At 33.7% G+C, this 12,821-nt stretch overlaps 1 protein-coding gene across 10 annotated transcripts in view; it reads right to left on the bottom strand.

Moving 5' to 3' along the window:
* The window catches only part of Myo9a (myosin IXA), a 351,801-nt gene that overhangs the window by 51,906 nt on the left and 287,074 nt on the right, over window positions 1-12,821 (bottom strand). For all 10 annotated transcript variants that reach the window (XM_063246690.1, XM_063246689.1, XM_063246687.1 and 7 more), the window contains 3 exons: window positions 7,208-7,320; window positions 3,465-3,607; window positions 799-1,028 (listed from right to left, as the gene is read on the bottom strand). In XM_063246690.1, coding sequence (XP_063102760.1) covers window positions 799-1,028; window positions 3,465-3,607; window positions 7,208-7,320 — 486 coding nt within the window. The remainder of the gene's footprint in view (window positions 1-798; window positions 1,029-3,464; window positions 3,608-7,207; window positions 7,321-12,821) is intronic.

Genomic DNA, 12,821 nt, shown 5'->3' with positions numbered 1-12,821 from the left:
AAGAATTGCACACAATTAATTAAAAAGAGGCAATTATAAGAGGGCCAAGAGATGGAAGATGGAAGTGGGAAGGGGACATAAAAAGAATTAAGATGTGTTATGTACATGTACCAACTTTCCACAATGAATGTAATAAAGTACAGCAAACATGCACTAATAAAAATAAAAAGTTTTAAAGAAGCTGGGTATGGTGGCACATGCCTATAATCTCAGTACTTGGGAGGCTGATACAGGAGGATTGCTGCGAGTTTGGGGCCAGCCTGGGCTATGTAGTGTGAGTTCAAGGCCAGTATGAGACCCAAAGTGAGGCCTTGTCACAAATGTTTTATTTTTAAAAAAAGAGGCAAATACAATAGCAAATGTAATAGTGGAAACATTATCATCTCTTCAATAATGATTACTCTAAAAGAACAAACCACAGGCTATGAGACAAAGGTAAAAGTATAAATATACAACCAAATACCAGATGATTTCTAGGATGCCTTTCAATATTGTATGATTCTATAGCTTGGTTACCAAGAAAACAATTCCAAATGTGTAAAAAGAATCCTCACCTCCACATGTGAAACGTAATGTGCCAATTATAGTAAAGTAGAAGTCAATCGTAAACCCCAAAACCTCACATCCTATCTATCCAGTCTAATTCATATTGTATTATTTACATCATACAGGTAAAGAACAGACCCTCTAACATACTAGAGTATATACAACTGTTATCTCTGGGCATCAAATTCTGTTACATATAAGCATTCTACAGCTAAAGGTACTCAGAGGGTTAACTTAGCAAACAAAATGTACCTTTTTCAAAAGAAATTCATCCATGCTTTTTAAATCACTGGCACTTGCTATGATTTGGACAGAGTCATTTTGCCAGTGTATGGAATCCACAGCCACATTGCTGATCTTCACACTTCGCCTGCGTCTGACTTTTGGAGAAGGTTCCTTGTTTTCTTTGAACTCCTTCTGGCAACTGCCAGGCAGTTCTGGGCTCAAAGGAGGTGTTGGATGATACTGAGGTAATTCTATAACTAAAGACAGGATAGCCCAAAAGATATAGTTAGTAAAATATACCCATATCATTTTAAGTTCCATCAGTAAATCACTGAAAGAAACAAATACTTTTTATCTGAAAAGGCAAATATGTTATCTGAAAAGCAAAGTAGTATCTGAAATCAGACACATAGGCAATAAATCCAGATTGCAAAATTGTACAGAAATATATTTAAGAATTAACACTTTTTAGTGAGAAATGCCATCATATCTCCTAGAGTTGAAGTTTAATACTGAAAACCCAGATGAAAGTGCCTTGTAGAACTTCAACCTAGACCTCAAAATCTCAGTTCCACACAAGCATTTTACCACTGTTAATCCAGTCAAAACTTTATTATACCTGTTTAAAAGAACAGCTATCTATCTACAAGTCACTAACAAATGAAGAGAGTTTGGTAATTATTCGTATTTACTATAGTCTACAACCATGAATACTTTGCTGACAGTATCTGGTGACAGCTCACAACCTGGCTTACTTTTGAGTATCATTATATTTAGGATTTTCTTATACAACCCCCAAATGACTATCTGAATTTATAACAGAATTCCTGGAATGAACTGGCTTTGTATACTACATTAGAACATACCATTTCCCCCTGCAATTCTTTACCACAGAAATGAGATTCCATGTAATACATTACAATCTAGAACTAAATGAGACTTGTAAAGCTCCATCTGAAGTCTCATGAGAACATTGGCCACTTTTGTTGTTGTTGTTTTGTTTTATTGTATTTTTTTGAGACAGGGTCTCACTATGCAGTTCAGGTTGGCCTTGAGCTCACTTTATAGTCCAGGCTGTTCTCGAACTTGTGATGATCCTCTTGCTTCAGACTCTCAAGTGCTAGGATTACAGGCATGTACCAGCATGCCCAGCTAACAATGGCCACTTTTATGTGTGCTTATTTAACACATCTGTTTGTATGCTCTTTACCTTCTGTCCATCTAAAAGATAATTTTGGAAATGAAACAAAAAGTAGTCCCCTATATACTAAATGTCACTTTGGGCAGGGACTGAGATAAACACAATCTCAGATATGACACCAGAATAAAGAATATAAAGATACAAGTATATTTAAATCAGTATCAACTGCTCTAAATTTTATTACATAACACACTATATATTTAGTTACTTAATTTTGCTGTCAGCTCCTTTCTAGTGTTCTACAGCAACATTATAACCTCAATTTACCATTAAAAACCAGGACTTTCTTAGTAAATTTTTATCTGAATTTAAGTAAAAAGCTATACTTTTATAAGGTGCCCTTATAACGCAAACCTACAATGAAATCTGCTTATATTTTCAAGTAAAGAACTGCTTGGGAATTAGCACCAAAAAGAATTGTGAAAAAATGAAAATTCTGAATAATTACTATCAATCTGATAAGATATTAGGAATACAATGCACTGGTAAGGAATTACGTTTTCCAAACTAAACTTGCAGTATCCATTTAATAAACTGTTTTTCTCCATCTCAGTTTGTCAGCTGATAGAAACAAAGTCCCAAGACACAAAAGAGGGGTCCACATTTCTGCCACTCTTTCAGAGCCAAGATGCTCTCCAGCCTATCCATTCCTATGTGAAGCTTGATGATCCTTCCTCCTTGTCCTGTATTTTATTCTAGATATGAAAAGTTTTTGCTTCATACTGCTAGTAGGTCAGTTTTATCTCTCTGAGATAACAGTTGCCTCCTAGAACCTCTTTCTATTTTAGTCAGTGCTGGCATTTTCCCACTCATAACCATGTACCCATTTCTGACCTATACATATGTTATGACATTTACATGGTAGCTAAAAACTCTCAAGTCATGCTGAAAAAGAAAAAAAAAACTTCAGAAAAATGAGTAATCCAATACGGGGATTTCTGGAATTCTTCGGAATCAATAACTGTGGGTACTTTCAAGTATGTTCTTGTTCATGGCCCCAAAATAACAGCTATATGATAAAGTGCCAGGCATCTATAAGAAAATAGCATAGACAGGAACCTAATATAGTATTGCTCAAAAATATGGACTCTGGAGCTGGAATCCTTTATCATTTGTAAACCTGGAATAATAATCATATCTACCCTGGAAAAACTGTAACATGTTTAGTACAGTTCCTTGCATATAATAAACAATTTATTAGCTAGATGAATGATGGCTAAATTTTCACAGTTTAGAAACTAAGTCTTGCTTAAGATTCACAACCATTCTTATAGTGACTGTTACTTCATTATTTTATGCCACATATTCTTGGAGCTTTGAATACAGTTATATAACTTTATCAATTAAGGAAGCATTTAACAATCCTGGTTCTGTCTTATATTAGAATACTTAGCTAACAGAAATGCTATTGTGAATACTAAAGAAATAGTAAACTTTCAGAAGGAAAACACAGAAATTATAAAGACAAATTCCCCACTTTGTCTACTTTTACCTTCTGGAAACTGATGAGCTGGAATCACATCTGAGCCAGCAAAGAGTGGAAAAACCTCTGACTGGGTGGCAGGTTTTACTCTCGTAGACTTCTTGTCTCCCTGTTTCCCTTTGGCCCAGAATCTCATCCTAGCTCTCTGAGGCCTACAAAAAAAAAGAAGAAAGATGAGAGAGACAGAGAGAGAGAGACAGAGAGACAGACAGACAGAGAGAGAGAGACAGAGACACAGAGAGACAGACAGAGATAGAGAGACAGAGAGTTTTACAGGTAGAACATCCATAATCCCCAAAATATGAAATCCCAAATATTCTACAATACAAAACTTTTTGAGTGCTAATACAATACCACATGTGGAAAACTCCACATTTGACCTTAAATGACAAGTGAAAGTCCAGGGATGCTAAAAATACTGTACTAAATCACCTATAGGTATATAAGATGTGTATGAAACAAATGAATTTCATGTTTAGACTTGAGTCTTAGTCTCAAAACATATATACACAAATGTTCCAAAATTTGAAAAATCTGAAATTGAAACACTGCTGATTCTAAGCATTTTTAAAGAGATTCTCAAACTGTACTATAACTGAAAGACTGAAGGCTTAACAACAGGTTACACAGCCAGTAAGTGACAAACCTGAGAATCATACCTACTGTATTGCCTCTTCTCAGTGTTTACATAATGTCCTTCATCATAGTCAGGTACCATCAAGTCAGGTACCTTGAGATAATAACAACTTACATTTACTGAATACAGGTTGTGCACTCTTAACGTTGCAATAGGATACTTATTTGTGCATTGATTTGTGAATAAGGGCATTAAAATGCAATTTTAAAAACTTGAGCATCTATTAGGAGACATATATTATGCCTTATAAACAACATTTCTAATTTTTGTAACTCCTGTGATAAAGTATTATTATCTGTATTTTTCATAATGGAGGCTTGGAGAGCTGAAGGAGACAGAGGTTAAAATCAAGTCTACCTGGCTCTGCAGCCCATGCTTGCTCCTCCCCTCCCTCTCTTCCTCCTTTGGTCTCAGAATTTCTCTCTTTTCCTCCCTCCCACTCCTTTTATAAAACACTTATTACTAAACTTACATATTTTTATCTTCTAAAGTGAAACAATCCTGAGGCTTATTATATACACAGCATTTTTCTGTCACTCTTACCCCATTTCCTTCTACTTTGAGGCAACCCTCCTGAACGAATACAACTGATTCTTCTGATATTTAATATGCTCCTATTTCCATCATATCATGACTTGCTTCCTGTCTTCACCACAAATACTGTAATTTTAGCTAGCTCAATATTACATTATTACAATGTATTACAATAATACATTACAGTATTACATTTTTTGCCACATAAATAATATTCACAGTTGAGGTGTAATCTATTTTATTCTAGCAGGGTGTAGGCTCATGAAAACTGTATTTACACTTCCTCACTTTTCTGCATGCAACTGACCTCTAAGTGTTTCCTTACTGTGTACATACCTCACTTTTCATTATGTGGAAACATAATGGAAACTCCAGTAGTTTTGTCTTCTTGGAGAAATCCCTCCCAAGAGTTTTCTGACCTACCCCAACCTGGAGGGGCTTTCCTTGTTGCTTCCTGTGCTGCTGTTATGTGAAAAGATACTTTCATATCATCATCACATTGGAGATTCTTTTTTCCCTTGTTTTATAATGTTTTTTGATGCATCTATTTTCATTCATTATGTTGGGTACTCAGTGGGTCCCTCTAGTCCAGAAAGTCATGTCCTTCAGTTTTATGAAATTTAGTTGAATTACTTTATTAACAGTAAATCGCTCTTCACCATTTTTTCAGTTCTGTCTCTCCAGAATTCCAATCATTGAGTCATTGGATCTAATGAATCTTTTTGCTCAACCTCTTGAGATATATTTTCTGCTTTCAATTTGTTCTGAGTTCAACCTTTATACTATTGTATTTTTAATTTGCAAAAGCTTTTTATCATGAATGCTTCACTTTCATGTGCCTTGACTGATGTCTTGGATGTAATCTATATTTATTTTGCAGAAGTACCACTGGGACTTGTATTCATCACTCTTGAAGTTTTTTATACTTCGATTAGTGTATCTTTTCCAACTTATATTTTATCTATCTATCTACCTATCAATTTTGTTTTGTTATGTTCCTTTTCTTTCTGCTGGGGAGTAAATACAGGATCTTGGACATGCTAGACAAGCACCCTACAGACTGAGCTACATTCCCAACTCTTTTTAAAATTTTGAGACAGTGTCTTACTAAACTGCTCAGGTTGGCCTTAAATGTACGATCCTCTTGTCTCAGCCTATTGAGTAGCCAGGATTACAAGGTGCGTATCACCATGCCAGGCTGGTTTCTTTAATATATTTCTGCACATGTAGATAATTACTACTATCTAGTTAGATTAAAAGAAAGATTTTAAAATGTTGCTTACAGACTGGAGATATAGTTCAGTGCCACAGGGTTTGCCTTGCACACATTAGGTCCTTGCTTCTTTTGTTCTTTGGTTTTTCTCTTGTGTGTCATCGCCACTTTGCCCCCAGTGCTGCTTGGAAGCTCTAGTGTGTGTTAGTGGGTTTCTCCACTACTGTCTTCTTATAGTCAATTTTGTAGGAAGAGTGCCTAATAGCAACTTGCTTCAGGGGAGGACAAAAGTTCTGAGACTGAATCATAGCTTTAGAGGATAAGGGGAATGTAGAAATTGAGAAAAAAAAGTTGAGCGACCTTTACATTCAGTGTGCAAGAAGTTACTAAATCCCCTTGTCCAAATGTGTGCCTCATTTTTAATGAGGTTTGGTAAACTTTAAGCCAGAGATGTTTTATCTTGACAATATACTTCTTATGTTTTACTAGGAATGGGTTGATAAGCTAGATGTTTCTTTCTCCATTTTAGACATTAAGATTCAATTTCTTGGGGCTGGGGATTTAGCTCAGCAGCATAAGCGCCTGTCTTGTAAGCAGGCAGTTGTGAGTTCGATCCCTGGTACTGATAAAAACGAAAAAGACCAAAAAAAAAAAAAAAAAAGGTTCAATTTCTCCTATATATTAAGATATTTACATTTCTGATTTTATTATCTTTTATCTTTTATGGGTTTGGTCATTTTAGGAATGGAAGAAGGCAATGGGGAAGGAAACAGAAATTAAATGCATGTATTTAATCTGCTATCTCCAGATACACGTTCTTTCTACTGTATTATATAGTATCTTATTTCTCAATTTTTGCTTTCTAGTATAACCTCTGAATTTGCCTCTAATGTCAGTGAGAAAGTAATCTATGACAGAATTACAAAGCAGAAAAGTTCAATGTGGTCTTGAAGTTGTCAGTGAAGACCCTAATGCTTATATAATACAATTACAAAAATATCTCTTTTAAAACCAACAAGTCTACAAGCTCTTTTTAAAAGAAATATTTCCTGAAAGTCTTTTTTCTAAAACACTTAAACAAAATTGAACTCCACAACTGGAACATACTTCCAATCTTTCCCCTGGTCTAATCTCTCTTGTTTTATAACAAAAACTCCACAAATCATATAAAGATTTATAAACTTCCTCCCAGCATGCTGCTAAACTTACAGGAAAGGAAAGCTCATAACACATTTGAACTTCTAGTGTTTGTCATTACTGGTGATTTTATTCTTGAAAAACTAGTAAGTGAATTTAATTCAAAGCTCAGTATGTAGTCAATTTTAAATAAAATTTTACTATCCCATTAATTCTGTGCATACATTTTACCTGATATCTGAATCTGAAGACTTCTGTCTCACCACCAACTTTGTAATCTCTCCTTGAGACATAGTCTTATGAATCTTTGCCCGTTCATCAAGTGAAGAAAACCGCTGTGATGTCTGTAATAATTACATAAGTAAGAAACTTTAAAACCAAGTGAATATATGACAACACTATAAAATTTGGGCACAGAACAATTTGAGAATTATAGTTGTCAAAAAATATTAAAAAATATACTTATGTTCTTCAGGGAATTATTGAAATACTACAATCTACTGTAAAATCTTAACTTCCTTAAGTAATTAGAAATGTGGAGAACATGGGTCAATGAAAATGACCACAATATTTTTGACAACATGAGAAAAAATGTCACATGGAAAGTTAACAAAAGTCAAGACCATTTAAAGATATATATAAGGTCCAGGATCTGATAATTTTAGAAAACAAAATACTTTCATACCTCTTTTTATTTCTATCAAGAAGTACAATAATTTCTATGGCTTAGCTATTACAGATTTCTATTACAGCCAGTTAAAATTTAAAAGATCGGGGCTGGGAATTTAGCTCAGCGGCATAAGTGCCTGCCTTGCAAGCAGGCAGTTGTGAATTCGATCCCTGGTACCGATAAAAAAGGAAAAAGACAAAAGAAAAAAAAAAATTTAAAAGATCTAAAATACACAGGAGAAAAGCCAAAGAACCAGAGGATCATTATCATCACTAATGTTTTAAATTATAAATAATTTACAAAACTATCAAAGTAGGATCTGAATAGCAATCAACAAATTTTTTCTTTTGTTTATAATGTGCCCCTCTGAAGACAGTCCTACTTTGAGGAAAGAATTGTTAGTTATTCAAGAATACTGGCTAATATTTCACTTTTCTATAGTTAACATATCCTTTCTTTAGCTCTTTCTGCTTGTCTATTGCTTTATCATCAGAAACACAAAATATCCTGAATATAAAAATTTAAAGAGCATAGTGCTTTGGGCTAAGATGGAGTAACAGTATCTTCTTGTCTAAAAAAAAAAAAAACAGAAAAGAAATTTAATAAGATAGAGAATTTTTAAGACAACAGATGAGAGACAAAAGTGAGTCCTCTGTCTCCTACAGCTATGGCACATAGACAGAAACCTACTTGACCTTTGCCACATATCCAGAATTTAGCATGCAAACCTAAATGTCTGAAGTGATCAAGGTAACTTGAGAACAAAATACAAAATACTGGGGAGAAATGAGATGCATACAAAAACAGAACTCTGGCGACCTACAGAAGGTTGCCATGATGCAGTTTAATCGATACTTCTGTATATGAAAAACAAAGGAAAGGACCATGTGAAAATTTTATATACAATAGCATCCTTCACTCACAAAAGGTCAGTAACAGTGGCCTGTGCCCAAGAACCAGGGTACATTATGATGCTCAAGGAACTAGTAAAAGTACACACAGAATCTAATCTCAACAGTACAAATAGCACTAAAATGAGTATTGAGACTTCTTATCTTGAAACAAAGACCTAATAGGATCAAACTACTTCCAGAACAAAGCTCTTAAATACTAATGCAAAATATGTTTAAAGAATATTAATTGAACACAAAAATATCCAGCAATAAGGTAAAATTCATAATGTCAAGTTACAATAAAAAAACAGCTGGGCATAGTTACTTATGCTTGTGATCTCAGCACTTTGGGAGCCTGAGGCAGGAAGATTGCAAATTCAAGCCCACTCTAGGTAACTTAGCAAGACTGTCAAAATCTAAAATGATAATAATAAAAAAAGAGTTGGAGCTGTAGCTTAGTGCAAAGTTCCCAAGTTCAAATCCTAGTACTGAAAAGAAGAAAAAGCATACAAAGAGGAATACATGATTCATAATGAAGAGACACTGATGAAAATAGGTACAGAAGGACCTTACCTCAAACTGATAGAAGCCACACGAAATAAACTCATGGTCAATGTTACACTGGATGGGGAAACTGAGAGCCCGTCCTCTAAAATCAGGAATGAGACAAGGTGTCCAGTCTCAAGACTCCTATATAAACAGTACTTGAAACTTTAGCCAGCCCAATCAAGCAAGAGAAAGAAATAAAAGGGATGCAAAAAAATATGAAAGAAAAAACTTACACCCACCTGCAGACAATATTCTTTACCTAGAAGACCCAAAGAATTTTACCAGAGTCCTTTAGAGCTGATAAAACAAATATAGGAAACGATACTAAATAATATACAGTGGTACCTCAGTTCACATAATCCCAGAATACTCTCTCAAAGACCTCTGTAAGTTTTTGCATAGAACATGGACAGTCTAAGAAGTTCCATGCAAAATGCAGAGTTAAGCAAGCAATGGATTTAGGGCTAATCTAAAATAACTGCCAAATAAAATAAAATAAAATAAAATAACTGCCAAAGAGAATATGTCCATCTTAAGTGTGAAAACATAAAAGATTACTAGTGGATTAGAGAAGTGACCTCATGAAAGCACTTAAAATGCATAGGAATATTTTTAAAGGAATTGCTTCTGGGTCAAAAAGTATAAAAGGAGAAAGAGATGCCTTTTAGAGAGAAAAGCAGGCAGAAAGTCAGAATACAAGAGGCAAAAGAAAAAGAGAAAAACAGGAGGACATGTACATGGCTTCCCCTCCTCACTAAACAGGCTGTCCACAAAGAAACTACTGTATCACACTAACAGAGGAAGGAGTTCTCCGAATTGATCATTTTGTAAACTAAACCAAATATACATCTATAAAGTAAATACACAAAATCTATACTCAAAGGTATATGAAAACCAATTTAAAGAATCTCAAACAAGAAATCAACTTAATTTTATCTTTCCACCAAAAAACAAAAGAAAATCTGGAAAAGTGTGAAGTGTGAAAAGATCATAGCAATCTCTACATGTATGTATAGGAAATATCTCTTGCATCAGAAATTCAAAACTTAAAACCAGAAATAAAACAAAACCCAAAAGGTCAAAAACTCAAACCTAGGAGAAAGAGTTGACTGACCTCAAGAAAGAAATAAAAGTATAAAATTAACTATTAAATGAAGATTCACAAGGTACCCAAAAAAGAAAAGCACAAACGAAAAATGAAAAAGAATTAAGCAAAGGCAGGAAAACATTAAAAAGAATATAAAATAAAGAAAGAAAAATAGGTCACAATGTAGTTGAAGTGGCAGGCAAAAAAAAATTGAGGTTCTTAAGGAATACAAAATGATGGAATATAACAAATATGTAAAACTGCAATTAATGAAGAATTTTCAGGGCCAGGATTATAGCTCAGCAGCACAAATGCCTGCCTGGCAAGCACAAGGTCATGAGTTTGATCCCTGGTACCAAATAAATAAAAAACAAACAATTTTCAGTAAGCTTGATAAGACCAGAATTTACACACTGAAAGAATGCAGGAGATATATGATATCACTAACCTGTAACAACCATACCCTAGACATGAAACATATTCTAGCTATGAAACAAAGGAAAAATTCTAAAGGTCTATAATCTAAAAGAGCAAATAACTTGCACAAAAGAATTAGATTTAACAAGAATAACATTTAAGTGTGAATAAAGGATTTTGTATATACCCAACATATGCCTTCAAGTATCAAAAAAACTACAGGAAGACCTCGGGAAATTCTACGAGCCTTTTCTGACTCTACTATGGGAACAGCTTCATCTGATCAAGATGAACAGGGAAACTTCAGCAAATTAATATATGAAGAAGCAGACACGAGATGAAAATAATGGTGGGAGTTATGGTGAAAGAATCATTTGATATTCTTTAGACTGGTTTTCTTGTCTCTTTGTGTTTAGATTTTAAATGATTACTTTATGCATGTTGTATATTTGGGTTGTATAAACCAGAAAGAAAAGCCTAAAAACAAAAAGTATAAAGGAGAGGGAAAATAGGAGAATACAATAATTCATTGACAGTTACGTCACAACAAGTGAGAATTAGATTAGAAGTTAATCATTAAAAATTGACTAGCCAGAGAAAAAGTTATTAGATAAAATGAAAAGCTGACAATTGGCATTTTTAAAATTACACATAAAGATAAGCAACCAATAGAAAAAACAGAAACTAGAAGAAAAAAGAAAATGCATATGACATAAATGTAGCAAATACCATGTAAATTACATAAAACAAGAAGTTGTAATTAAATCTATCAGTTATACCAGTAAATATAACTAGGTATAACTGACTTATTATAAGAAAAATGTTTTGATTTGATACCTAAAACAAAAGTGATCCAGAAAGGCCAAAATAAAAGAGATAAACAAAAAGATACTAGGTAAATGAAAATAATACAAGAGGGGGAATGGTAACAGAATGAAAACAAAAAAACATTAAATGTGAAAAAGGATGCGTTCTAATCCTAAAAGCCATAATTGACAAAGAATAAAACATACCATTATCTGGATTGGTATATCAAAAATAATGAGGCTATAGAAGATAAAGATGATAAGAGATTATGAATATCTGCTGAAACTTTTATTGTGAGTAAAGAATACACATTCTTAAATGAATGTCACAATAATCACATACTAGGTACAAAATATCAGCAAACTATATCTTCCAGAAGTATTACAGCTGATTTAATACAAAAATAGAAATTCCCAACATTTTAAAAATGCCGTTCCTCTAAAAACTAAAATATTTTTTCATAATCAAGTCTTGTGTATCATACATATAAGAACATTAAAAACTGTAGGAATACAGTAAAAAAGCTATGTATCTATGAGATACATCTGAGGGATGATCAAGGGAAAAATCATTGATTTAAAAACCCACATAAATAAGATAGAATAAAACAAATTTAAATTGCCAACTCGAAATCTAGAAAATGGCCAGGCATGGTGGTGCATGCCTGTAACCCCAGCATTCAGGAGGCTGAAGCAGGAGGATTCTCGTGAGTTCAAGGCAGCCTGGGCTAGTGAGTTTTGGGCCAGCCTACACTACTAATGGAGCCCTGACTCAGTCAAAACAAACCAAAGCAAACCAAAGCAAACCAAACCAAACCAAACCAACACCACCTAGAAAAATGAGAAAGTGAACTAAAAACAAAACAAAACAAAACACCAAATCGGGGGGGAACCAAAACCAAACCAACAGGAAACAAATGAAATAGAGAATGGAAAACACAGGCACAATAAATCAAGGAACATCTTACAGTTTTGGATAAAATTAGACCAATGACTACTAACATATAAAAGAAAATATAAATCTACAAAGTAAAAAAATGACAAAGAAATAATCTCTGAAAGAGAAATTTTAAAAACTAAAACCTCTTTAACAACTGCTTTCTATACTTCTATGCAAATAAATTTGAAAAGTTACAGGAAATGGATGATTTCAAAACAAAATGATTTACCAAAATGGATCCCATTAGATTAAAAGCTTAAAAAGACTAATTTCCCTGAAACAAACAAACAAAAAAATTAAGGAATACACTGCAAAAAAGCACTAACCTCAGATCATTTGACAATGAAATTATATCAAATCTTTAAAGAACAGATAGCTGTAGTACTATATATAAAGTTGTTCCTAAGTTTTTAGGGGGAATACAATATATATGGAACCACCAAGTGCATATTCAACAGTGTGGCTGTCATCTTAGGGCTAACA

This window comes from Cavia porcellus, unplaced genomic scaffold, assembly GCF_034190915.1.
Source record: "Cavia porcellus strain 051 isolate PalLab524CR breed Dunkin Hartley unplaced genomic scaffold, mCavPor4.1 scaffold_4, whole genome shotgun sequence".
Classification (NCBI taxonomy): domain Eukaryota; kingdom Metazoa; phylum Chordata; class Mammalia; order Rodentia; family Caviidae; genus Cavia; species Cavia porcellus.
This window is presented reverse-complemented; position numbering and strand designations above follow the sequence as displayed.